This window comes from Amphichorda felina, assembly GCF_050947745.1.
Source record: "Amphichorda felina strain 45539 chromosome Unknown scaffold_8, whole genome shotgun sequence".
NCBI classification, from domain to species: Eukaryota; Fungi; Ascomycota; class Sordariomycetes; order Hypocreales; family Bionectriaceae; genus Amphichorda; species Amphichorda felina.
Window position 1 is genome coordinate 153,559 of NW_028145042.1, and position 24,393 is coordinate 177,951.

General features: G+C 56.5%; 9 protein-coding genes across 9 annotated transcripts; 6 read left to right on the forward strand and 3 right to left on the reverse strand.

The window, feature by feature from the left end:
* On the forward strand, window positions 1-835 carry ACO1O0_007728 (S-adenosyl-L-methionine-dependent methyltransferase; the record flags this gene model as incomplete). The annotated part of the gene is made up of 2 exons (XM_083197096.1): window positions 1-389; window positions 454-835. The coding sequence occupies 2 exons, from the start codon at window positions 1-3 to the stop codon at window positions 833-835; spliced, it is 771 nt and encodes a 256-aa protein (XP_083046564.1).
* Window positions 836-2,539: 1,704 nt separating this feature from the next.
* ACO1O0_007729 (uncharacterized protein) lies at window positions 2,540-6,085 on the reverse strand (the record flags this gene model as incomplete). The annotated part of the gene is made up of 1 exon (XM_083197097.1): window positions 2,540-6,085. The coding sequence occupies one exon, from the start codon at window positions 6,083-6,085 to the stop codon at window positions 2,540-2,542; it is 3,546 nt and encodes a 1,181-aa protein (XP_083046565.1).
* Window positions 6,086-6,606: 521 nt separating this feature from the next.
* ACO1O0_007730 (uncharacterized protein) lies at window positions 6,607-9,353 on the forward strand (the record flags this gene model as incomplete). Its single annotated transcript, XM_083197098.1, has 3 exons — window positions 6,607-6,611; window positions 6,684-6,783; window positions 6,837-9,353. 3 exons carry the CDS (start codon window positions 6,607-6,609, stop codon window positions 9,351-9,353), a joined length of 2,622 nt encoding a protein of 873 aa, XP_083046566.1.
* Window positions 9,354-9,747: 394 nt separating this feature from the next.
* ACO1O0_007731 (FAD-binding oxidoreductase) lies at window positions 9,748-11,367 on the reverse strand (the record flags this gene model as incomplete). The annotated part of the gene is made up of 2 exons (XM_083197099.1): window positions 9,748-10,240; window positions 10,301-11,367. 2 exons carry the CDS (start codon window positions 11,365-11,367, stop codon window positions 9,748-9,750), a joined length of 1,560 nt encoding a protein of 519 aa, XP_083046567.1.
* Window positions 11,368-12,526: 1,159 nt separating this feature from the next.
* On the forward strand, window positions 12,527-13,964 carry ACO1O0_007732 (uncharacterized protein; the record flags this gene model as incomplete). Its single annotated transcript, XM_083197100.1, has 4 exons — window positions 12,527-12,535; window positions 12,643-12,958; window positions 13,023-13,184; window positions 13,411-13,964. The coding sequence occupies 4 exons, from the start codon at window positions 12,527-12,529 to the stop codon at window positions 13,962-13,964; spliced, it is 1,041 nt and encodes a 346-aa protein (XP_083046568.1).
* Window positions 13,965-15,442: 1,478 nt separating this feature from the next.
* Window positions 15,443-16,471, forward strand: ACO1O0_007733 (NADP-dependent oxidoreductase; the record flags this gene model as incomplete). The annotated part of the gene is made up of 1 exon (XM_083197101.1): window positions 15,443-16,471. The coding sequence occupies one exon, from the start codon at window positions 15,443-15,445 to the stop codon at window positions 16,469-16,471; it is 1,029 nt and encodes a 342-aa protein (XP_083046569.1).
* A 2,419-nt stretch (window positions 16,472-18,890) lies between these two features.
* ACO1O0_007734 (uncharacterized protein) lies at window positions 18,891-20,917 on the forward strand (the record flags this gene model as incomplete). Its single annotated transcript, XM_083197102.1, has 2 exons — window positions 18,891-19,427; window positions 19,481-20,917. The coding sequence occupies 2 exons, from the start codon at window positions 18,891-18,893 to the stop codon at window positions 20,915-20,917; spliced, it is 1,974 nt and encodes a 657-aa protein (XP_083046570.1).
* Window positions 20,918-21,266: 349 nt separating this feature from the next.
* ACO1O0_007735 (uncharacterized protein) lies at window positions 21,267-23,376 on the reverse strand (the record flags this gene model as incomplete). Its single annotated transcript, XM_083197103.1, has 2 exons — window positions 21,267-23,225; window positions 23,275-23,376. 2 exons carry the CDS (start codon window positions 23,374-23,376, stop codon window positions 21,267-21,269), a joined length of 2,061 nt encoding a protein of 686 aa, XP_083046571.1.
* A 491-nt stretch (window positions 23,377-23,867) lies between these two features.
* On the forward strand, window positions 23,868-24,309 carry LSM3 (uncharacterized protein; the record flags this gene model as incomplete). The annotated part of the gene is made up of 4 exons (XM_083197104.1): window positions 23,868-23,990; window positions 24,044-24,133; window positions 24,185-24,221; window positions 24,269-24,309. The coding sequence occupies 4 exons, from the start codon at window positions 23,868-23,870 to the stop codon at window positions 24,307-24,309; spliced, it is 291 nt and encodes a 96-aa protein (XP_083046572.1).
* Between the last annotated feature and the right edge of the window lie 84 nt (window positions 24,310-24,393).

Sequence of the window (24,393 nt, forward strand, 5' to 3'; positions counted from 1 at the left end):
ATGAAGTCAGGCACCTCGACCCTCTACCCCAACGCTGCCGTCGCAGAGAGCGTGACCATCTACTCGGAGCAGCACTCAACGACGCTGCCCAAGCATATCACCGACTACCATGACTGGGTCGAGAAGAACCATCCGCAGGCCAACTACATGATCTCCAACTTCCAAGGCCAGTACCAAGTCTTCCTAGCGCGCACGATTGGAGCAAAGCGGATCCTCGAGGTGGGCGTCTATGTTGGCTACTCAGCCCTGGTGTGGGCGCACGCCGTCGGCGAGAAGGGCGCCGTGACGGGACTGGAGTACTCCGCCGAGTACGCTGGCATAGCGAGGAAGGCCTTCCGGGACAACGGAGTGACCAACGTCGAGGTGATTGAAGGCGACGCGCTCGAGACGTAAGGAGACTTTGACGAGTGTAGAACTCCCGTGGTGATGATGTCGCTCATGAAATTATCCCAGGCTGCCCAAGCTGAACCCCAGCGAACCCTATGACCTAATCTTCCTCGACGCTCAAAAGTCGGGCTACCCGGGCTACCTGCGCAGCATCCTCGCGCGGTCGCAGCCCGGCACCTCCTCCCCGTCCGAAACGCGCCTCCTCCGACCCGGGGGTCTCATCGTCGCAGACAACGTGCTGCGCCGAGCCATCGTGGCCGACGACAGCGACAACAACCCGCACGCCGTAGCAGCGCGGGCGGGGGCGGCGGCCAAGAGCGAGTACGAGGGGAGCAGGGACATTGAGCTGCTGCGCGAGTTCAACAGCCTGCTGGTAAGCAGCGAGCGGCTGGAGACGTTGATGGTACCGTTGTACGACGGCATGGCGGTAGCTAGGCTGCTAGACTGAGTGCTACGTTACCCATGGTCCATGGATGCCGCGTGGGTGCGATGGGGCTAGTGTAAGTAGAGAAGAGATTATATATATCGTTGCGTCAATAGAAGAAGCCAAGTATTTCCATGTAGCACTGCTGATATAGGTGGCAAATGGTAATAAGGCGAGAGCATAATGTAGCCGTCGGTCTGTTCCATGTGGCTGGGAGTCTGTGCTATATTCCCGATGCCTCATGTGGTAGGGTAGCTCAGTGGACGAATCCCTCGTTGGGGGGGGGGGGTGGGAGGCTGACGAACAATCGGGTCGTCCCTGAGCGTGAATGTATAAGAAGCCTAGTTTGAAATATATTGACTAGCGAGAGGAACATTAGAATCGGCTTGTTTGATTTCGTATACTTTATCATGGGCGTTGGTATTATGGATGCCCGCGCAACCACCTACGTAGATACTGAGACTCTCAAACATGAGAACGATCTACCCCGTACTACGTACAGTGGAGACGATCCAGATCTCAAAGGGCTACAGATGCCGTCTTGTTGCTCCCACGAAACACTAGATATGATGTCATCTTACCAGTTGACATTACTAGTCCCCGGTTGCTGTGTTTATCTGAGCACTAGGCACCCAACTCAATCCTCAGCATAGCCGCCTAGTTAAACCCCATGACCTGCGGAGTACACAACGACACTCGGCCGCAAGCCATGTCTCATCATATTGTATCCGAAGTTGACTTGCCATCAAGTGATCACCGTCAGCCCCGACCGAGAAGAAACCATACACATAGTAATGAATGGCCTTCAAGGCGCACATAGGCGTAATGAACCCGTCACCGAGCTGCTGTCGCCGTGTCCCTCAGCCACACACCACCGGTAACCAGCACCACCACCTCCCCAACTCCATTGGACCAGAACGCTCAACTCGCCATGCACGCTGTATGTAGCACCGACCATCACGCGTCTGCCTTGTTCAACCAAGATACGTCGCCCGGGTTCACACGCCGCGGGGATGGAGGGCCCTGTTCTGCACTTTCCAATCCATTATATCATGCTACAAGTGCTCACCTACACACAAGACCGCCTCGCCCGTGACCACGACCATGAATCCGTAAAACCACTACTCATCCGCCATCACCCACAACGTAACATCCGGCAGAACAATGCCCTCCCAGCCCCGGGACCAGCCCCGGGACGACCGCCACACCACCCTCCGAATCTCCGCCGCCATCGTCCTCGGCGCCCTCATCGCCACCAAGCTCCCTCCCCACCGCCACCATCGCGAGCAGCATCAGCACCGTCCCTCCAGACCGCCGCCGCCCTGGCAGCAACCCGACCACTACCGCTATCCGCGCTTGCAAAGTCACGACGACGGGGGCTTTCGCTGGCCCCGTGTGCCGCCGCTGGAGGACGGACGGGGGTTCCGCGAGGATAGGTACTATCAGCGCTATCATGGGGATGGCGGGAATGAGCTAGCTGTCATTGATCAGCGGCCGCTAACGGGACGAGGACCGGAGGGGACGGGAAGATGAGACACGGGCATATCAGGGTCTACTCGTGGCCAGTTGCGAGTACGCATGTATCAATCATGTCATATCCTAGGGTGTATGGGGTCATGAGTGCTGCGTTGGCGCGTCTATTTAAGTCGTTTGCTCTTCCAAATGCCTAAACTTTGATGCTAATATCCCTGCCCACCGAATCTTCAACGCAAAAAAAGAAAAGGGGACTCACTCGGAATCTAAGCCTTCCATGGCCTCTGGGCTAGCCGAGGCAGACTCCCCTGTCTCACCCATTGCGTCCTTGGCCGCGTCCTGCCACGCCTTCAATCCGGTATTGAGCACTAGTATTGTGTTGACCGAGCCTTGGAAGTACCTCTCCCGCCTCGTCGTCTTCCTCTCACCGCCCTCGAGCGCCGAGTAGGCACTTCTCGTGTTGCGCATCCGTTTCTTTCTTCCTCCCTCGCTGAGGAGACTGCTCAGTCTCTTGCGCTCAAGCATCAGTCGGTGATCGTATGATACAATGCTCCGAACCCAGGGTGCAACATCCAAGACAATGAGATTCAGGGTCCGATCAAAGACGGAAGGCGTCAGGTGGGCTGTGTGAGTCTCGGTGGCCGAAACCGCGATGGGGTCAAAGGCGAGCGAAAGGTCCTGTCTTGTCAGACAGGTTGATGTTGACTCAAAGGACGACTCCAGGATGGAGATTGCCTTCATTTCATCAACGGGTGCAAGTATTATGGAAGCTTGCGACTCGCCGCTCTCGAGCGCATGGTTAAACAAGTCTTGCCGGGCCAGGGACGAGACTGATGTCGACAGTCCACATTCCAGGGAAGACGGTTGAGCCACGGGATCAGCCTCTAGCAACTGCCGCCCGATAGCGAAATCCTCCTTCATCTTCGTGGGAAGCTGGGGTAATGTTGGATCGATGGGAGTTTGAAGAGTTGCGCCAAATGTGCCGTTAGAGCAGAGATCAGAGTCGCTGAGAGCCTCGCAGAAGCTCTGGTACGCGGCGAGGTCCTCGATACGATCAGCATTGGAACCTGATCTTGACATGGCGTCTGTGGAGGCTGCCATGTCAAGGGTTGTGTGCCAGTCACCAACATCTAGCTGCCACGAGTCCCAGCATTGATGCATGGCTTCCTCCTCGACCTGTCGCTTATCCTTCGAGGTTGCCATCACGTCGCGGGTCATCCACCCCATTCCTTTCATGTATGTGCTGTCGCTGACGACGCGGACAACATCACCATTCTCGTCAAGGTCCGACCCCTTCGGCCAACGGAGGTAGAACCAGTCAAACCCACCTCTGCGATCCCCTACGCCGATCTGGCACCAATAGTTGAGTTCAGTGATGGCAGCCCTTAGGTCGTTCCCTCGTGAGAGATACAAATCTTCGACTGCGGACCGTTCCAGCGCGTGGCCCTCGTTGGCAGCAATGAGGAGACAGATGTCCGCGGCGAGGTCTGACGGTGGAGGAGAGAATCGCAAGATTCCGTACAGGTTCAAGCTCCGTATAGGAACGAGCGTTTCGTCGTTGCAAGTCATGATGAATGGGCGCTTTGACTGGGCGATCAGGCCCATCAATGTCGTCCAAAACTGTTTGTCCTCATCGTATAGAACATCCACCTCTTCAAGCAGGATGAGAGATTGCTTCTGCGCTTTCGGTGTGGGCTTGGGCTCCTCCTTCGCTGTTTCTTGATTCTTCACCGGTTTCTTTGGCTTAACCCCAGTCTTCGGCTTGAAGAAAGCCGTCATCATCCCTTGTTTTCCAGACTTGAGGTCCTTGGCCACTTGATCCTCCGTATCGTCTTCAGCTGCGGTCGACTCGGCCTGGTGTGGCTGTACCAAGTGATTTCTAGTCATGTCACCCACCTTTTCCAACAAGTCCTTGCCGCTTCGCCGGCTACTTGAATTGATTTCGAACACTTCAAATCCCAGCTCTCTAGCCACCGCGTATACGGCTGCCGTTTTGCCACTCCCATGAGGGCCGCTGATCACAACAGAGTTCGGAAGCCTTCCCTGTTCCCGTGTGCCGCCTGACCGGATGACTGTCTTCTGGAGCCTCCCTGACCCGGCAGGAGCCCAATCAGGCTCCCCTTCGGAAACCTCGTCCAAGTCGTAGTCCTCGTCATCACTGTCGACAACAAAACCGTCAAGCTTGTTCTTCCTGCGTTTCTTCGGCGCCTTGTCTCCTTTAGTCTTGCTCTTGTTTCCTCCACCTTCACTGTGCCCCGTCTCCACAGCCTGTATCTTGAGAGTCTCTAGCCATTGTTTGAGATATGAGGCCTCATTTCCGGCCTGGACTATTTGAGCCGCCGTATTAGGTGCATACTTCTGCGTCCAGGCGCATGTCTCGCATGTCGATCGATCGTATGCGCTAAGATTGGACTCGAGCTGTTTGAATAGTCGAGCAACGGCTGGGTGTATCTTTGCCGCTTGCTTTTCTAACGGTTCGTCGAGATCAGAGTCTCCCTGCCCAGACACTTGGAAATTGACTAAAGTACGAAGCTGAGGCCTAACCCGTTTCTGGAGTTTCCGGCCGCTCTCGAATCGTCGCGTGGGCAACCGTAGCTCCTGGGGTGGAGGTGGAAAGCTATTCTCATCCCTAGGAAGGCAATTTCGTACTGACTCGAGGTTCAATTGGCCCATTAAGCTTTCCAAAACCGAGTCTTCGGAAGTGATGCCAACAAGTTGGCCTTTGAATTTCCTTGGATGCTCAACTTTGACTGTTGCGTGGAGTCCTCCCGACTCTGGACTAGCACCAGAAAGTCTCACATGCGCCATGCCTTTACTTGGCCATGCAGGATGCATAGCCCCAGGAACCTTTGTTACCACCGGCTTCATGCTACCAAAGTTTGGGGCCTTGGGGGGTGTAAATGGGTGCCTTGGTTTTCGAGGCGACACTGGTGTTGCCATAGATATCGTGTGCTTTCGGGCCGGGGATTTCTTTGGTTCCGTTGTCGGACAGTTTGCGTCCATCGGAGGTACATTCGCCTTGCCAGTGAAGAAAGGGTGCGTGTCTTTCGTGATACTATCTTCTTGCTGGGGCTTCTCTTCCTTTGGCGCCTTCGGCTTCCTTTGTGACCGTCGTTTTGTAGGGGTATTTGGCGTTTCCTCAGTCCCCTGTAGGATCATGGTGATCTTTCGTCCAATCTCTTTGCGATTCTCCTCATGTTTGCCATACTTGATTGTGACAATCCGTGATGAAGGTGTTGTGCGTTTTGGTTTTGGAGGCGACCCTAAAGTCCCGGTCTTGGGGTTGAACTTGAGGACTTTCTTGTTCTTGGGGGGTATATTCGTGGTGTCGGTCTTTGGCTGCAGAGCCGGGGTTTCCAGAGAATTGACTGTCGGTCCATTGCTTGCACCTTGTTCACTCGGTTTGGTCGAGATATCGCTCTGTGGAGGAGTTGGAATAGGTTGAGCCTGGTGCTCATCGATCTCCGTTCGTTGGTCGGGATGATCTGCCTTGGTGAGGTGGTCCGTAATGGGTCCGACGAGGGTCGCCTTTCCGCTCGTCCTCTTCCGTCGCTGCTTCTTTACGACTGGCGTATCCTGTACCGTCGATGAGTCCCCAGTCCGTCGTTTCTTGCGACCACTTCCGCCTTCTGTTTCTGGTGCTGAGGCATCGTCTTGGATTTCGGTCGGAATGACTGTTGGTTTTGCCAATGGGGCTTCAGGGGTAGCCTCGGGGGCACGCGTAAAGAACGGGTGAAGTTTCTTGGCTTGAGCCCCGTCAGCGTCTGCTTGGACCATCGTCGCGACCAGCGCGGGTCCCATTGATGCGGCAGAAGACGCTCCGGAGATCTCAAAGGGTTTGGGGCGTCATTGGAGTGGTGATTGTTCTTGGTATAATGTGAGAAAAAAAAGATTACCAGAACCCAAACTCAGATGATGTCGATTATAGTGGGCGTATGGAGGGGTGCAAATCGGTTTGACTGGAGAGGCGGAGGAGAGGTGGTGCATCTCACTTGGCTGGACCGCGTTAAGAAGAGCATGTCAGACGCGTCGCTCCAGCGCGCCTTCCCTGCACTGGCTCTTGCCGTACGTCAGGGGTGCTGGTGGCTCGCGCACAGGCTTTTGCGAGCAACAGCAAGAGCCCCACTGTCCCCTGCCCCACCACCGGAATTTGGTTCGGCCCGCTAGATTTGGCTATCGATAAGTTCTGCCTGATTTTTTTGCCCGCCAAAAAGTTTCACTGTCCGAGACACCACCAGAAGCGCCAGCAGCAACATAAATCTCGAGCCATTGCGCCTCTCCGACCCAGACTGGCCGTTTTGTCGAACGGCAGAGCTGTAGAGATGGCGTCAGTATACCGGATACACAAGCCATATGTCCTGGCAACTTTGCCTCGACCCTTGGACCACACTGGAGGCAGCATTGTTGCGCGCGAGGTCTATGGCCAGAGAGACGGAGTGAGGAAGAGGAGAACTGAATTGGCCGTTGGAATCGACGGAGAGGCGGCTAGCATCTATGATGTACGATATCTGTGTGTCCCGGTACTACTGGATTATGCGCTGATTTCATCTAGGTTCCCGGATCGAGACTTGTCACCTCTTATCCTATTCCGCCCCAGGAATCCTTCACCTGCCCCCCTCACTCGTTGAGGATACGACGCTCAGATAGCACCGATGTGTCGCGATGCACGTTCATTGCGACAAAAGACCCCGTCGCCAACAAGTTGACCATGTTCAAGGACGTTGTTCACCATGACGGCAAAACAACATCGACGACCGCGTGCCGAACCCTGCGAAACTCTCCTGTCCGCTACATCACCACCTCTGGCGCTTCTCAGACCTCTTCTATTGGCGATGTAATTGCTGTCTGCCAGAATGGCGAAGTCTTTTGTTTCTCCGGGGAGACCCTGGAAACCCGGTGGACGTCGCCGGCCAAATCTGCCGTCCAGGATGCTTCGTCACTGCCCGTGGAGGATTTCAAGTTGGACTTTGTGACTTCGGCGACAGTGGCGGAGCTTGGCGAGGGCATATTCAAGAGCCGACCAGAGCTGCGCACAGCACTTCCCAGGACCGCTAATGTGGACCCGACCATTTTGGTACTCGTGTCGCGAAGTGCAAGCCAGGGGCAGCAAAAGCGACATTTGATCCTCTTGGCGGTGGCCGCCGGCGGCTCAGACACCGCGTCCGAGCTACAGCGATTGACTCCTCTCGATGTCGCTCCTATCCCGCCGACCGACGAACAGGGATCTGGAAAGCCCGCATATCAGTTTGAGGCGCAGACTGGGACGCTCTTGCAGCTCCAGCAGGGTGACTTGAGCGTATATGACTTGACTAGCGCCGTGCCGAAGCTCCGTTCGATCATGCCGATGAATGGCGCTGTGGCTTTCGCTAGGCTGTCTCGACCCTTCATCATGTCTTGCTCGCTGGATTCTATCGGCCTTTACAACTACCAGTACCGCTCCGTTCACGCCAAGGCGCCTCTCGACCTGTCGGATGTCCTTCCAGAGAAGCAAGATGCACAGTCCTGCCGCCTGATCTGCTATCTCCGGAGCCAAGAGCTGGTTGTGGCTTTGATTGACAATGTTCTGGCCTGCATTCATGTAGAACCTCCCCAGAGCAACGGCAAACGTCGCAAGGCCGGTCTGCTGATCGATTCGATTGGCCGTGGCACGGCCGTAGAGGTCCCCAGCAAGAAGATAAAGCTGGATCATTCATCGACCGAGTTTGCGCACAAGGTCCCCGGCACAATCACGGAGTCATACCTTGCCGAGCATCATGCGGAGATTGAGGCGGCGGATGATTTGCTGAGAAACGACGAGATCTGCAAGTGGGAGGAGGCGATGCGCACTGCGTTCCGCATAAACCAAACACCCGGTGCACAGACTAAGGACGGAGAGGAGGTTCCTGGCTGGGAATGGTTCCCCGAGCCATCTTCATACCCCGCCGTGGATCGTCGCTGGGTCACCTATGCCATTAGCAGAGTGTTCACCATTGAGGCGGCCGAGGAAGAAGATGCTCCTCTTAAGCTGCGGCTGGCTCTTCCCGACTGCAATGTAACGACATATCTCGCCCACGCGGGCCACCTCACCTTGTCAAACATCCAGTCGGCATTCCGAGATGACTTGGAAGCCAACCCCCCCGATGCCAAGCGCCTGGCGTCCGACCTCGTCCTCTCTCTCACCGAGGCGGATCCGTCCATGGCGTTACTACAACACTACCTACGGGCCACGAAGCTAGGAGAGGTGGAGGTGCTACTTGCCGTACGGGCGCTGATGCTTAGCATGGATCTGATCCCAGACACTGCCAAGACAGACACCAAGAAACTCCTCACCCTGGAGCCACACCAGGATGCAGCCAAGGACGACATGGACCTCGACGATCTGGAGCGCGCCATTGCCGTCACAGAGCACTACCTAGGTGACGAGAGCAGCAGCCGGTCCCGGTCGCTGACGCTGGCGTTTATGAAACTCTGGCGCCTCCCCACGCGATCCACCGTCAAGGCGCTGCGCACCACCCTCCAGACCGAGGAGATCATCTCGCTCATCCAGATGCTCCGGATGGAGCTCGTCCGCGGGGCCTGGACGTCGCTGTACATCGACCCCACCAGCTTCGACGCCGAGGCGAACGAGCCGCCCCCGGACGGCGCCATCGCCATCATCGCCGACCTCCTGGGCCGGTGCCTCGACGCCGTCGGCGCGGGCGGGTGGCTGCTCAACGACGCCGTGTCCGACATGGACGCCGCCGACACGGGCGACTTCCTCACGGCGCTGAAGCTGGAGGTGACGGCCGCGCTGGAGGGCATCGAGGAGGCCATTGTGCTCAGCGGGCACGTGGGCGAGTCGGTGCGGTACGGGCAGGCCGCCCAGAAGGGCAGCATGACGCGGCCGTCGTGGAACGCGAGCAAGCCCATCACCGTGCACATGGAGGGGCGCGAGTCGCGGCTACTGCCGCTGGGTCTCAAGGCGAAGCAGCTTCCGAGCAGGGACAAGGTTGTCGGAGGCGGCGAGGTGGTGCAGAGGAGCCTGCGCGAGGCGGGCCACCTCATCAGCCAGAAGGTCGAGTCGTACTCGCTGGAGAAGCTGGCCGTCTGAGGGGGGATGTTTGATTAGTGCATTGGTTGGCCAACCGTGATACCATGTCTAGGAGTTTAGGGAGGGCGGCCTGTAGGACAAAGTAGTTTTTTGGGAAGACGGAGCTTAAAAACAAAATTCTTATTTTTTCCTAACCTTGTCTTGCGTCTTAATTTTCCATCTGCTTCTGGGTCTGTGCATAGACATTTTCCATCTGTTGATGGAGTGCGAGAGTGTATGCAAGATCTAGCCTAATCGCGGCCACTATGAAAACTCAAGATGTCAAGATAATAATAATAATAATGAAATCATTCTATATTAATTGAAGCTAATTAGAACACAGGACGAGGTCTACAGCTATAATACATATATATGCTCTTATTATAATCCGATTCTATAAATCGTCTCTCCCAACTTAGTGACCGGCGGCCAGGACCTTCCACCCACCGGTCAGGAGGTTGGTGTAGATCCTCAGGGGGTCATACTTGGTCCGGATGGCCTTGAGGCGGGCCAGGTTGGCAGCCGGGTAGCTCTCAAAGACAGGCTGGCCCTTGCCGGCGTCGTTCATGTACAGGTAGCCGCCCGACACGCCCTTGGCCACGAGGGCCTCCTCCATCTCGGCCGCGATGTTCTCGGCAAACAGGCGCACCTTGGCATCGTCCTCTGCCGTCTGCCACGACAGGTTCTGGACGACCCAGAAGTACGGCGCCTTGTCGACGTCCACACCCTGGGGGTTGGGGCCGCCCCGGCTGGTGCCCTTCTGGATGAAGTCCTTGGAGACGGGCTGGAAGGTGATGGACGCCGTCAGGCTTGCGATGCCCCCGAGCTCAGCGGCGCTGGCATTGAAAAAGGTGTCATGTACAAGGCTTGCGGCTTCACGATCGACAAGCAAAGAAAAGACACGGAAACTAGAGGGAGTAAAGAGTCAGCGGGAGTCGTACAAGACCCAGGGAATGTTGTCAACTTACTCTTGACGAAGACCGGTGGGCTGCAAGGCGTCGACATTGCTGACGTACTCGGCAAGGGGCTGCAGGGAGTACTGGTCGGCGATGGGCGTGAGGACCGGGGAGGTGAAGTTCTCAAAGGCTGTGGCGGGCTCCGTCTCCGAGTCGTAGAATCTCGAGGCCGCGTAGGCGACGACGCCCAGCGAGGGGTAAGACAGAATGGTGGGGATGATGGCAGCCTTGCCGTCGTCACTGCCGTACTTGCCAAAGTTGTAGACAGCGTCGAGGTACTTGGAGCTGTCGGCCTGGTCGTACTGGGAGATGCCGACCCAGACCTTGGTGGAGGGGACAGTGCGGATGTCGAAGCGCGTGACAATGGCAAACGAGTTGCCGCCGCCCTTGAGGGCCCAGAACAGATCCGAGTAGGCGTTGGTGGCAGTGGCCTCGACGATCAGGCCGCTGAACAGGACAGCCTGGTAGCAGACGACATTGTCGGCGGCAAAGCCGTACTGGCTCGAGTGGAACGAGATGCCGCCTCCAAGGAGAAGACCAGAGACTCCCACGTTGCCAATTCGCCCACCAACCGCGGTCAGCTCGTACGGCTGGAGATAGCTGTAGACGTCGCGCCACCTGTGGCCAGCGCCCACAGAGACGGAGGCCTGATCATCAGACAGGGCCAGCGTCGTCAGGTTCGAGTTGGAGAGCAGCACGCCCTGGGAACCAATGCTGTTGTAGCCCTGGACAGGCATGTGCCCGCCGCTGCGGACGGCAAACTTGGTCAGGGTCAGGGTCAAGGTCGTGACGGCAAACGAGACCTGCTTGGCGCTCTGCGGGACGAAGACGCATGCCGGCTGGTCGTATGCCGTGGCAGACCAGTACTGGGTCTTTGTCTCGTAGGTGTAGCCGCTGGAACCCTCGAAGAAGGTCTGCTTCGGGTACCTGAGCTGGAGTATCGAGCAGGCAACCTTTTGGGAGTTGGCCAGGGCTGTGACGATGGTCTCGCCCTCCTCTTCAGCGGCGACGCCATGTGCAGGATAGACGCATGCTGCGACGGCCAGCAGCCGCGCAACGAAGCTCGAAACACGCATCATTGGCTCCTATCTAGACTCTCGAGGGAGAGGTAGGGTGAGACGGGAGAGTCAGGACAGACAGAGGTTAGCCCGGAAGAAGTGATAAGATGTCAGTCCTGCGTGGCAATAGCGTGGCAGGTGCAGCACTCACACATGGGCGGCAAGCAGTACATAGTTAATAGGGGGGGCCGAAGTTTTCTATCGCGTTTCCTGATGTTTCTGGTTTGAGCCGAGAACATGAACCTTGCCAGACCATGCAACTATGCAGGGGTCTTTTGCAGTTGGACCGCTGTACCGTTTATTAGACGACGAAGAGAATCGATAATCAGTGCGGGATTGCAGTAGCGTTAGTAGCGTGGACGTTGTGCCCGGGGGGTTCGGCCCCCTCGGGTAAGCAGCGTAGCGGAGAATAATGGTGAATATCCCGGGTTTCTGGGCGAACTGTTCGGGGCTCAGACCCGATGAAAGATCGATTTGGGGGGGGATATTGGTGGGCCTGGAGCCCTGGACTTGTGGAGTGGGCTCTGGGACGGCCCTGGAACGGCCCTCACGGCCCTGGAACGGCCCTTCATTAGCCCTGGATGGCCACTGCCAATAAAACCCACGTCTTGGCTCTCATCCCGTGTCCATGGGCGTGGCAATCCCTCCTCCCTCTCACGACATCCACCGACCTGGTTGTCCCCTGGCCCCCCTCAAAATCTCAAACAGCCAAGACCAGCCACAGACCGGCTATTAGTTGTTCATTGAAGAAACTGGCGCCATGTACGCGGTAGCGGCTGACAGGCCAAGATACTATATCCCATCTAGGAAATTTCTGCAAGCATGTGCCTTGTTGCCGACGCCGTCTAGACTCGAGAACCTGCACGCTGACTAACTCTACGGATCGGTCTTGAAGATGCAGAAAAAGGACCTCGGTCGGTTAGTAGATGTAGTAATACTAGTGTAATAGTACGTGCCTCCCCCGTTTCTTCTTTTCGTGATGCTTGTTTCTTGAACCATCGGCCAAGATAGAGGGATCATGTCTGGTGGCGGACCAGCAACTCACAAATCATGGCCGATTCAGCCCTAAATTACACGCAAATAATGGTAAGGCCGAATTTCTTACCTCTTCTGGTGGCCCCGTTGTTGGGTTGTTGGCTGGGAATCAGAGAACATGAACCGGGGTCGCACGAGTGGCATCATGGGCATCGTGGGAGTGCAACTTGCCGCCCCTCAGATCTTCATCACATCGCCTGATCTCTTCTCTACACGCCGTTTCCAGTCCAGAACCAACTGACCTTGTGTGTTTGTTCGCAGGTGCTTGTCTGGGTGCTATGGACTGCCGCACTAGCCATGACGGTCTTCAGGGCCAGTTTCCAATGGATGCTGCAGCGGCGCCTCCATGCCGACGACCATTTTGTCATCTTCGGCATCATCACATTGACGGCCCTGTCCGCCGTCATCACGAGGCTCCTACCGCAGTTCTACCTCGTCGGCGAATACACAAAGAAGGCTGCCATCGACCCCACGACGCCCCCGCCTATGCCACTTGACCAGCTCGTCGCCCGGACGTCCGTCTCGCTCAAGTTGATGTTTTGCCAAATGCTGCTATTCTGGACCACTCTCTGGGCAGGTAAGTTACGCAGCAATTGGAGGGGGGTTGGTGTGATTACCGCTGACGCGAGGACGCCTCTTAGCCAAGTTCTCGATCCTCTTCTTCATCCGACGGCTGGTCAACGGACTGCCTGGCTACATCAAGTGGTGGTGGGCCTGCTTCACGGCTGTCATGCTGCTCTACCTGGCCTGCATGCTTTCCAACTTCTTAACTTGCACGCCATTACATCGTTACTGGAGCCCAGGTAGGTCGACACTCAACGCGGCGTACAAAAGTGTGGCCCAGTCAACCAACTGACATGGAATGAATAGAGGGGTGCAGCAGGCCAGACGATCTCCGTCGTGCGGACGCCTCCATCAAGTTTGCGACCACTGCCGATATCGTGGCCGATCTTCTCAGTCAGTGCTCCGTACCATATCCCCCCTTTGTTTGTCGTGCTGGTCAACTTACTTTCGAAAAAAAAATCGCAGCCATGATTCTCCCGCTCCATCTCCTGCGAAGACTCACCATCTCGCGAATCCACAAATTTGGCCTCGTCCTCATCTTCTCCCTCGGCATGATCATCATTGCCTTTGCCATCGTGCGGCTCTTCCAGGTCACCAAGGCCACCAACCTTGCGGCCCAGGACCCCACGACCGTGGCCAACGGCCCCGTCCTGCTCAGCATGTGGAGCCATATCGAGTCCACCGTGTCCATCATTGTGGCCACGCTCCCGGCCTTCCGCTTCCTCATCAGCAAGAACCGGGCCAACATGAAGAGCACCAACAACTACACTGTCGCCACCATCGGCGGGTCGGGCATGTCCAGGAAATGGCACAGGGGAGGGTCCCGCCTCAAGGGCGAGGATGGAGACGGCTCCGTGGTGAGCAGTCAGACCGAGCTGAGGCCGGTGGGGGCCATCCAGAAGGATGTTGAATTCAAGGTCGAGCAGGTCTACGGCGAGGGAGCGACGTCGCCGGGGGAGGAGCCGAGGCGTAGGACGCAGGAGATTTTTGCGCGGCCCACTATAGGCAAGTCAAATTAATAAGAATAATAGACTCTAGATCAAGTATCTGGTTACAAATACCGCTTTATTTCCAATGCTATGGAAGGTGGAAAGATTGAATGTTGGGAAATGTCGACAGAGAAATGAACGCATGCAATTGCCTCTGGCCCGCCTCCCGTGGTCTGCCACTGCCCTCATTCATCCGACAGTGGCGAAATTAGCTCCTCGTTTTCTAAGACTGGTATTACTGCCGAGCCTATACAGACGATCATTCGGAGATGCCTGTTAATGGCTAGCTGGTGCGCTCTTTCCACCTCCTAGGGATATCGCTTCAGATGATCGATAGTCTATAGATATGCTGGGGGTTTTTTCTTATAAAGGGGAAGCCTTATATCCCAGAGCAAATAAAGAAACTAATCGTATAGGTAGTAGGTTTTATATCAAGACATGCCGGACAATATCCATCGAGATGTTGATAGCCCAATCCACCTACCCTAGGCACCTTCCAACAGGTTCATGACTGCCCAACTAGGTAGCCTAAGGCCAACTTCTCGATCCTTTATGCCCAATCTACTGGAGAACAGGTCCTAATTTGGAGCAGGAGTGGGGGCGGCTCTCCCCAAACTTGCTTGGATTTATAGTAGTGGGCTTTGGAATATGAAGAAGATAGGTAAGGTATAGTAGGCGCTGTAGTGGTTTTATTACTAGTACCTAGATCACCTATAAGTCAATGCGAATTCGGGCCGGGAGAAGCGGGCTAATGTCAATGTGTGAAAAGGCGAGTAGAGACTACATTCGGGCTACTTGTCTATAATTGTGACAGCACAGCTGGTCAGTAGATGAAGAGCGGAGCAGGTTCACCGTAAAGGGCACCAGGTCTGCGAATACGATGTTATCCGTAGCTGACATGCATAACATTGAAAGCTGGCGTGCATAGTACGAGTACGTGCGATTCTAGACGACCCTGGCCTTCGGAACGAATCGGCAGTTCCCGAGCACAATGTGGTATTCATTACTTTATTTTCCTAGAATTCTGCTTATCAATCTGTATAGTGTCATCATCGTGGTAGAAATATATTTTGGGAGGTAAGCAAGGTAAAACCCGGAACACTGCGACATGTTGGCCTGTCTCCCGGTTCCTGCCATCTCCGCGGAGGCGGAGGCAGTGGGCTCGCAGGGTCATTCGCTGCGTGCACCAGCCACGGCGCAACGAATGCGGGCGAATTGCGTAGCACAGCGTCAGCTCTGGGAAAGAACATCGTAATTCACGCTCCCTTCGCCTTGCGTGAGGTTCACGAGCTTCCCCAAAAGCTCTGCAGCTCGCGCCTCGCGCTCAACTCGCGCTCAACTGGCAGGAGTGGAAGCATGACCAGTCCCCGAGCATATAAGGTAGCAGATATCTGCCACAGTGGTCTGTGACACTCGCACTCAGAACACCCGCACTCAAGACACTTGCACTCAGCCTACCTCATAAACGATTGTAACACCAGCCATAACCAGAACTCGATACTTACACGATGTCCGTCCCGTCCCCGCTCCCCGAGACCATCCGGGTCGTCCACCAACCGGACAAGGCGAGCAAACATCTTGTCATGGATAGGGGACCTCTCCCAAAGCCCTCTCATTTATCCGACATGCTCATCAAGGTCAAAGCCACGTGCCCCTGTCTCGGCGAACTGGACTGGGCTGCCAACTTTCCTCAAATGTTCCCACCCGACAGGGAGCCCGTGCCTGGACAAGACGTGGCAGGCATTGTTGTCACTGCCCCCCCAGACTCGGGTTTCAATCCTGGCGACGAGGTCTTTGGGAGGGTAACAGCCATTAGACCAGGAGGATGCAGGGAGTATGCCGTTGTAAGGAAGGAGGAGATGGCGCTGAAGCCCAAAGAGCTGGGATGGGTGGAAGGGGCCGCGACACCACTCTCGGCCCTGACTGCATGGCAGGCCCTTTTCTACCAGGGCACGCTGAGGAGAGAAGGAGTGTACGGAGATGGCCAAGCAAGGCGTTCTAATGGGGCCCAGAGGGTCTTCATCGCTGGCGCGGGAACCACAGTTGGAAGTTGGGTGGTGCAGTTCGCAGCCCTGGCCGGCGCCGGGGCCGTCATTGCACTGTGCTCAGGATCTGGGGCGGAGCGTGTCAAGGGATTCGGAGCCACAGAGATTGTGGACTACACCAAGACCAACGCCGAGGCTTGGGTCGGCGAGGATAATCAGCGAGAGGTGGACCTGGTCGTGGACTGTATCGGTGGTGCATCCATGGGCCACCTCTGGGCCGCGGTCAAGGACGGGGGCACGTTTGTGAGCATCACTGGTGACCCGTTTGCTGTTAAACCAGAGGGGAACACCAAGACGCTGCACAGGGGCGGCTTTTTCGTCGTCGAGAGCCTAGGCACGCAGCTGGCTGACCTGGCGGGGCTCGTGGAAGCAGGCAAAGCCAGGCCGATGGTGGATGGCGTCTTTGAGTTTGAGCAGTTTGCCGAGGCTTTTGACCGAGTTGAGTCGCGCAAGGCCAAGGGCAAGGTTGTGATCAAGGTATCGGATGACTAGAGTGCTGGCTACTGGGTAGTTCTTTTGTACTATAATCAATACGTATTCCGCTCTAATGCACACTGATACCTGTCAGTTATCAGTCAAAGGAGATTCATGGCCGGCTTAAGCGAACCTTCAAAGCATAGGGAAGAGCGAGGAAAGCTTAGCAACTATCAGGAGAGCTCTGGCCAAGAGGATTGTCAACAGATCACTGGATGTACAGTATACTACCTTGACCATGTAGGCCTTGCAGTTCACCATTGGCCGCCCTACCGGTGGTGCTAGTGTAACAAGGTCTGATCCCCTCCTCAGAAGGTCTGAGCTTCGCAAGACGTGAGACAGTGGTGGTGTCATGAGGCTCAAAATGCAATGACGACAGCCAAAGGGGGCCATGGAACTGCTCTCGGCGTATCGGAGCTTCGGAATAGCGATCATCTCAGTAGAGAGGAGGGCAGAGGCCTAAGCTAATGGGGTGAGATAATGCCGTGGCAAGCGTGGATCTGCATCGTCTTGTGAGCGTGTAAGTGGTGCCCGAGAGGTGTGGCGGCGGGGTTCAAGAGCAAGAGCCAAGAGGGTACGTGTCCACAAGATGACCTAGAGGCTGTGAACGCGATGAATCATCCGGAGCGATTCTCCGTGGCACCGTCATCTTGTGACGTTTTTATCCCCCTTTGGGACTGGCCGCTGCCTGGTGGTTCGCAATTGTTTGGAGTTGCTTGAGGTGGCGATGTGAGCTGAGCGACAGTCGGCAATGATGTGTGTCCCGGGGTGACGGCAGACTCGCTGGGCAAACTCCGACGGTGTTGATCATATCGATATTGTAAGGCTCCGTCGGGGAAAATATATGAGAAGTGAATGGCGATATGCCAGAATGACACGCATACGCAAGAGCACGAGTCCCAGTTTTGCCCCGCCACTACTGCCCGTACTGCCGTACGAATGCAGGGTGGCCTAAAGGGTTAAAGCGACTCCAAGACGTAGGGTACCTAGGCGTTTTTGGGGGCTTCTTGCGTCGCCAGCCCAATGCCAGTAGCATCCGGACGGCGTGGCGCCCACGAGATGGAGGCGCTGGACGGGAAGGATTTGAAGAAAAGCATGGCGCCTGCGGTGCCGTTTCAGCGTGGTGGCCCGCCTGATGACATGCTCCGACCTAGGCTCGTCTGGGCCTCCCACAGCCCCGCGGGTAGGGCCGATGAGTCTTGGTTGGCGGCTGTGTTCGTACTGTGGAGGTTTAACCCATGTTCTGTAAGGGACTTGGATGGTCCTGGCGCTCGGCAATGGCGAGAACGATCGTAGAGGTGACGTCGAGACAGGACCAAATCCTGTCAAATTTGTCTGGCTCGCGGATGCCTGGCGAGGTGCCTAGAAACGGGATGGACCGATGAGATTCATGCAGTGAGAGATTGGAAACTTCACAACCAGAGAATTCCTTGGATATGGACGGCTCAAAAGGGCGCGGGGAGAGCGGGTGGCGCAGGGCGTGTTGTCTTATGGGTGCGAAGTGCCTCAAAGTGCAAGTGCCAAGGACGAGTGCGAAGCGGATCTTGGATGGGGTTGTTCAGTTCAGTCAGGTCTCACCTTCAGGTGCACGGTGCAGAAGGCAGGCAGGTGCCAGATGGTCTTAGGTGGCAGTCATAGAGTTACAGAGGCTGCAGCTGCCTAGTTGCGGCAACTGCCCAGTTGGATGCCCAGCCTTCAGGGAGGGGTGACTCTTGTGACTGCCACCAACAGGCTGACAGCCAATGGTGATGTCACAACGGCCCTCCACGAGGGACGCCCACCTCAGGCAGATGAGGTGGACGAACCCCTCCAGCCCCTCCAGCCCCTCTAGACTCGTCCAACCCCATCCAACCCATCGCCATGGACGTGACCTCACGCTCATGGGGCGTTCGAGACGAGCGAGGAATGGCAAAGGCCCCAAACCTCTAGTCTGGGGCAGCTCAGCGCTCAGCGCCCAACGTCCGGTGCTCGGCTGGGCTGCCACTAGCTCTCGCCCTCTGCGGCTCTGTAGTCCATCTACGGATACGCGCCCTCGTGATACTGGCTGGGCTTGGTGCCCGGTCTTGCTCGGCTCGTACTCGTAGATGAGCACTTGGACCCTCGTTCTCGTTCTTCCTTCTCTGTCTCAGTCTCAACTTGTCCTTGAAAATTCCAACCCGACATATGATCCCCTGATCGACGCGGCTTTATTACACCAGAGGGCAAATTTGTCTGGCATTCGACGTTTCTCGCCCCTGGCTCGGATTCGCTCTTCGCCAAGACATCGTATCTGAGCTCTGCCTCTTCCACTAGTCCTAATATTGCTCCGGGATTACGACTGTACCTTCATAACTGGCTACGTATTATACCACCAGGCCCAAGAACATATTCAAACATCGGGAGCCCCCCATTCCTTTAGCTCTCTGCGTTGCCATCCCGACATCGTTGCTCCCAAGCCATGAGCGGCGGAACCTCCGTCGAGCAGCACATCGACACTGTCGATGCCTTTGCACAAACCCTACACATACGCACCCGCGACTCTCCCTCCGTAGCTGACGCTGTCCGTCAACTGCACATTGCTTTACGCTATCTCCGTGTTGAGGCGATTGACCTGGACTCCCGCCTCAGCGGGCCGGCTTACACCCACCAGGTTCGCCCGCTCGTCGATGAGTGCGGTGCTACCCTCAGGCAGCTCGAGGACGCGCTCGGTGATGGGCGGCGTGCCGAGCAGCTGGCAGGGACAGTGCGACGCCTGAGGGATCGGATATACGACTTCCTTGACGCCGTTCAGCTGCAGGCCAGGGCGACAACCGTCCCGGGGGCAGGCCAGGACCAGGCAGACCTCGAGGGAATCAAAGACAAGGTGGACAATGTAGCACAGAGGGTGTTCTCTCGCCGAGACAGCGGTATCGACGACGAAGATCAGTTATGGCTCGAGTTCAAGACGGAACTTGAGAAGGAGGGCTTCTCGCCCGATGTGTTGCGGAGGCACAAGGTATGCGTTACCACATGGCTATCCTCGCAGGCCTGATTCTGACTGGTCTATAGGAAGTCCTTCGTGCTTATATCCGCGAACTTGAGTCGATGTCTTCACGGAATGGCGGTGCCCCGCCCACTGTCCGAGGACTTTTGGAGTACGAGGCCGGGGTCATAACGCCAAAAGAAATGTATCCGGGCATTGGGAACGAAAAGTTCGCCCCCAGCATGAAGACAGCAAGGCGGATGCCCTCGGACGAGCCTCCCCCACTCCCGCCAAAGGAAGTTCTTCCGGAATTGCCAGCCATATCGCAGCCGCCGCAGCCGCCGCAGCTGCCGCCGCCATCCTCACCCCGCGGGTCACCTCGGTCGGAGACAAATGACGCTCTGGCTCTCATCTCAACTCAGGACCTTGTGGCCATGGACAGCCTGAACACGGGCGTGGCTAACATGCAAATCGCGCCCCGTGGTAGCAACCAGCAGTATGGTGCATCCCCCACCAGTCCTTCTCAAAGGTATCTCACCTATGTGCCGAGCATGTCTGGCGCCCAAGACATGGCCGAGTTACCGGGATCTCCCAACTCACGGACTACCCCGCTGCCTGTCTACTCCTCTCTCAGCAGCCCGCCGCCTACGTATGGGGGTAGTCCCCGGACGTCTACTTTTCGCCTCGCCCCTGACAGGTATGGACATGAAATCCCCATGGAGGCTCAATGGACCAAGATCAACCGCGACCGCGTCAGTCCTGAGGTCCTAGAGCGGGCAGGAGTGCGCTACGAGGCGCGACCCACCTATGTCGCCGTCCTTGGCCGCCTCTCCCGTGAGCAGATAGAGAACTATTCCCGCCAGAGCGCCGACTGTCGCGCGGCCCGTCAGATGAGACAGACGGAATATCAGCGTCCAGACTACCGCACTCGTGAGCGTGCTGACTCCAAGAGCAGCCGCGATGACGACGATGAGGAAAGTGTGCTGTGGGATACCGACGATGATAGCACCGACTACGATGACGACAAGACCTCAGACAAGGACACAAAGAGCTACCCCTTTATTGTCAGCCCGCCAGAAAAAGAAAAGGCCTCGCCATCAAGCACTGTGCAGCCCAAGTCCATTCTGAAGAACAAGAACGAGAATCATGTTCGCTTCGAACCGGAACCTCACGAGACCGACAGCAGGAGCCCGCACTCCCTCAAGGACGAGCGAGAGCGCGAGCGCGAGCGCCGGAGGCGCCCCCACCGGGAGGAGCGTCACTACAATGACCGGGACCGATATAACAGCGATCGCGAGCGTGACCGTGATCGTGACCGCCACCCTCGTCGCTACTACGACAATAGAGACAGGGACCACTACTCCGGTCGCCGGAGAGATTACCGAGAACGGCCCGACCGACCTGATAGGATGGACCGGCGCTCCAAGAAGAAAGCCTGGGGCGAGACAATTGGTGCTGTCGGCCTCGGCGGCGCTGCTGTCAGCTTGCTCAGCGTGCTCGCCGAAGCAGCCGCCTCTGTCTAGCTCTCGAGCCTGCCTCACTAGTTTGACTGGCATTGCCGGAAATTGAATTTTCGGGCCTATATTTTCATACTGTGTTTTCTTATTTATTATAACGAGCTATGAAACACGATCATATCACGAGTTTGAGATATCGGGGGTCATTTAGAAAAGAGGCTTTGGTATTTAGTTCTTTTTTGTTATTTATGTGGTACACCTTGTAATGTAGAGACAATCTTCTAGGGTTGGGAATCACGGGGAATGGATGTCTAGGTATGGATACCCAAAATGGACGCTTGCTTTTGTATATTTACAACACAAGAGTGCTACCTGAACTTGTCGTGAACACGTGGGGTATATAAGTACAAAACGCTCACATCATCATTTCTATCTCGAGCCGTCTCCACCATTCCTTCCTCTCTTGGGAGTACTCCTTGGTAAAAGGGGGCGGCGTGCCGAGGTCGTCGAGCCTGCGGCGCGGCTCCCGCCTCATCTCAACGATGCGCATCGGGTCCGTCGTCGGCCAGTCAAAATGGGGATTGTCGAGTTGCTCACCCGACTCCTCGTCGTAGTACTTGCGCCGCTCGCCGCTCCTGTCGACGGAGGCGTAGGGGACCGCCACGCTGCCGTACTTGGCCTCTAGGGCCTTGCGCACCACGACCTGCTCCGCGGCGTAGCGGAAGTGGGCCGTCTCGGACCGCCCTGTCATCTTGATGGAGCCGGTGGAGGTGCGGTAGCGGATGCCCGTCTGGAAGAAGTGCCCAAACTCGTACACGAGGTCCGGAATGGTGGTGGTCGTGAAGGGGCCGTTGCGTAGGCGGTTGGTCTTTGAGCTGATGCGCAGGATGTCGTCGAACCAGATTGCCACGCGGTTGTAGACGTGATCCTTGCGCGCCTCGCACTGGCGGCGGTGGTGGCTGATGCGAGAGACGGTGGTGGAATTGGCCACGGCGGGGTCAATTATGGCGTCTTTGAAGAGGATTTCGTCGAGGATAGCCTCCTCGAATTCTTTGACGAGGGTATTATAGTACGGGATGGCGGTGCTGCGGATGAGTTCCAGGGCGTTTTCCATGCGTTGGAGGACGAGGAGAGTCTTGATGTGGATGTCAAGGTCCTGGAAGGATGGCTTGATGTTGTATGGCTTCGAGGTCATGACATCCCACACGTGGACCACGTCTGCCGTGCATACGTGTGTCTGCTCGCCCTCCCCACGTAACTTGCGGAGTTGCTGGTACTTTTTGGATGCACAGACAAATGACCAGTTCAGGAGGTTAGACCAGACCTCGTGCGAGATCTCCACGCGGTAGCGCTGCGAGACAAGGTCAACGATCTGCATTCCTAGCGAGATCTCGGACATGGCACCAAACGCCTCCACTAGGGCGAAGAGAAACCGCTCCGTAGGATACAAGGACGAGCTCTCTGGGATATGCTTGCCGCCGACCACTGAGTGATTTCCCATATCCATCTCAATGCCATAGTACGGCTTCAGGATCAGGTCGAGAATGGCGTTCTTATCGCTTGACCGCGAAAAGCCAATCATACCCGTGCACATCAACTCCTCGGTCAACTCATTGGGGTAGAGCTTCTCACGCACAAAGTGGCGCCAGAAGCTGCGGTAGTCCGAGTGGTCTCGTTCTCCGCCGCCGGAGCGGCGGAGCTGCCGACGCATATCCTCCGCAACCTCATCCTGCCGTCGATTCCACGGCTCGCGCAGAAATGCATTTGCGCTGAAGCGCACTCGGTCCATGCGATGGATCATATCTGCTCTGCCCTTGACTAGATCGTCATGGGTAATGAGGTCTCGGGGGTCGATGGCTACTCGTGCTCTGTTGAATTGGTAGTAGGTTGGATCCATCATGAATCGCGCTTTGAGGAACTCGACCCACGTTGCGGTCGTGCGTTGTGGGATAAGTTCGTGGTCTGCCATGGACCCAAATACAATGGGAGCAGCGCGAAAGTCGACAGCGGCGCCGACGCAGCGCAGGAAGATGGGGAAGTCGGCAGGACGCAAAGCAAACCGCTGGCCCACTCGGAGCTCCATGATTGTGAGCATGCCTTGGAGGACCTTCCGGTGGTGGACACGGACGCCGTGCTTGTCCATCAGCTTCCCAACGTCGGTGAACTGCGTCTCGCCCAGGGATATGGTCATTCCGTGGGCGACATCCAGCTCTGGGTGATTGACTGGGTCCATGCTGCGTATGATCTCGGACAGTACAGGGCTGGGAAGGGAATTGAACTCGTGTAGGATGCGGCCGTGCTGGGGGGACGACTGGTCGCGTAATGCCTCGGTCCAGGCATAGAATGCCGTGGTGAGGGCGGCCGCATCTTTCCTCTGAATTGCGGATAGCAGATCTCCGAGTTGTATGCTTTCATTCGGCGACCGTGGTCGTGTGGGTGAGAGCTTCGTGGCCGTTGCGCCGAGGTGGCTCGAGACGACCGACGCGAATTGGCGCCGTCGCTCCACTGCCCCAGATCTGGGCCATCTTAGGGGCGGGTCCTGGCGCGCGGATCGGAGTGGAGAGAGCTGGCAGAGGCACGATCTCGAGCAGGAGCGCCGCCGTGGTATCATGATGCCGTGACTGCAGCACACAGAAGAAGACCCAGCACGCAGAGAGAGAAGACGGCAATGGGGTCCTAAGGGAGGAGAGGGTTATGGAGAGAGGTTGTTGCTGAGGTTGGGGAAGGCGATCTGTCTGCCGCCTGCGTTGCGGTCCTAGCGCAGTATGGGGTAATTGATTTGGTAGTTACATATCCCCTGTAGTGAATTGCCAGATGCATATATCTGATATGACGGTTCGACTGCTCGATGCCGGGGATTTTCCGTCGCAGTGGATCGAGGGGTGGGTATTTTCATGACCACGTCGATGAAGATCTCAGTGCTATCAAACTCACGAAGCCATTACCGAGCCGCCACTCCTCTAGTTCACATCTGGACGCACACCCTTAGCCCGCGACCAGGACTTATAAATCGAAAATGGCTGACGCCGGCGACGAGTCCAGCCACGTGTCCGAGCCCCTCGACCTCGTGCGGTTGCTGCTCAACGAGGTCGTGTTTGTCAAGCTCCGGGGTGACAGGGAGCTCAAGGGGAAGCTTCACGTACGCTTCAATACCTGTCTTGTGAGGGTTCCGCAGCTGCTGATAGATTTCAGGCTTATGACAGCCACTGCAACTTGATTCTGGGAGAGGCGGAGGAGACCATCTACGCGGCGGACGATGAAGACGATGATGAGGAAGCCAAGGTAAGCAGGCACTGCTGGGTACGGACCGAGCTTTGGACTGACTTTTCGCAGACCATTAGCCGGAAATCGGAAATGTTGTTTGTCAGAGGTAAGGTGTACGTCTTCGTGTTGAGTGTCCACGCTGACGTTTCACAGGCGATAGCGTCGTCCTGATATCTCCGCAAGTGCCCTTTTGAACAGAGTATTAGCCATTAATAAACTCTTCATGCGAGAACGACAAGCGCTCCAATGCTCATCGTGGCCATGGTATTCTAGGGGTT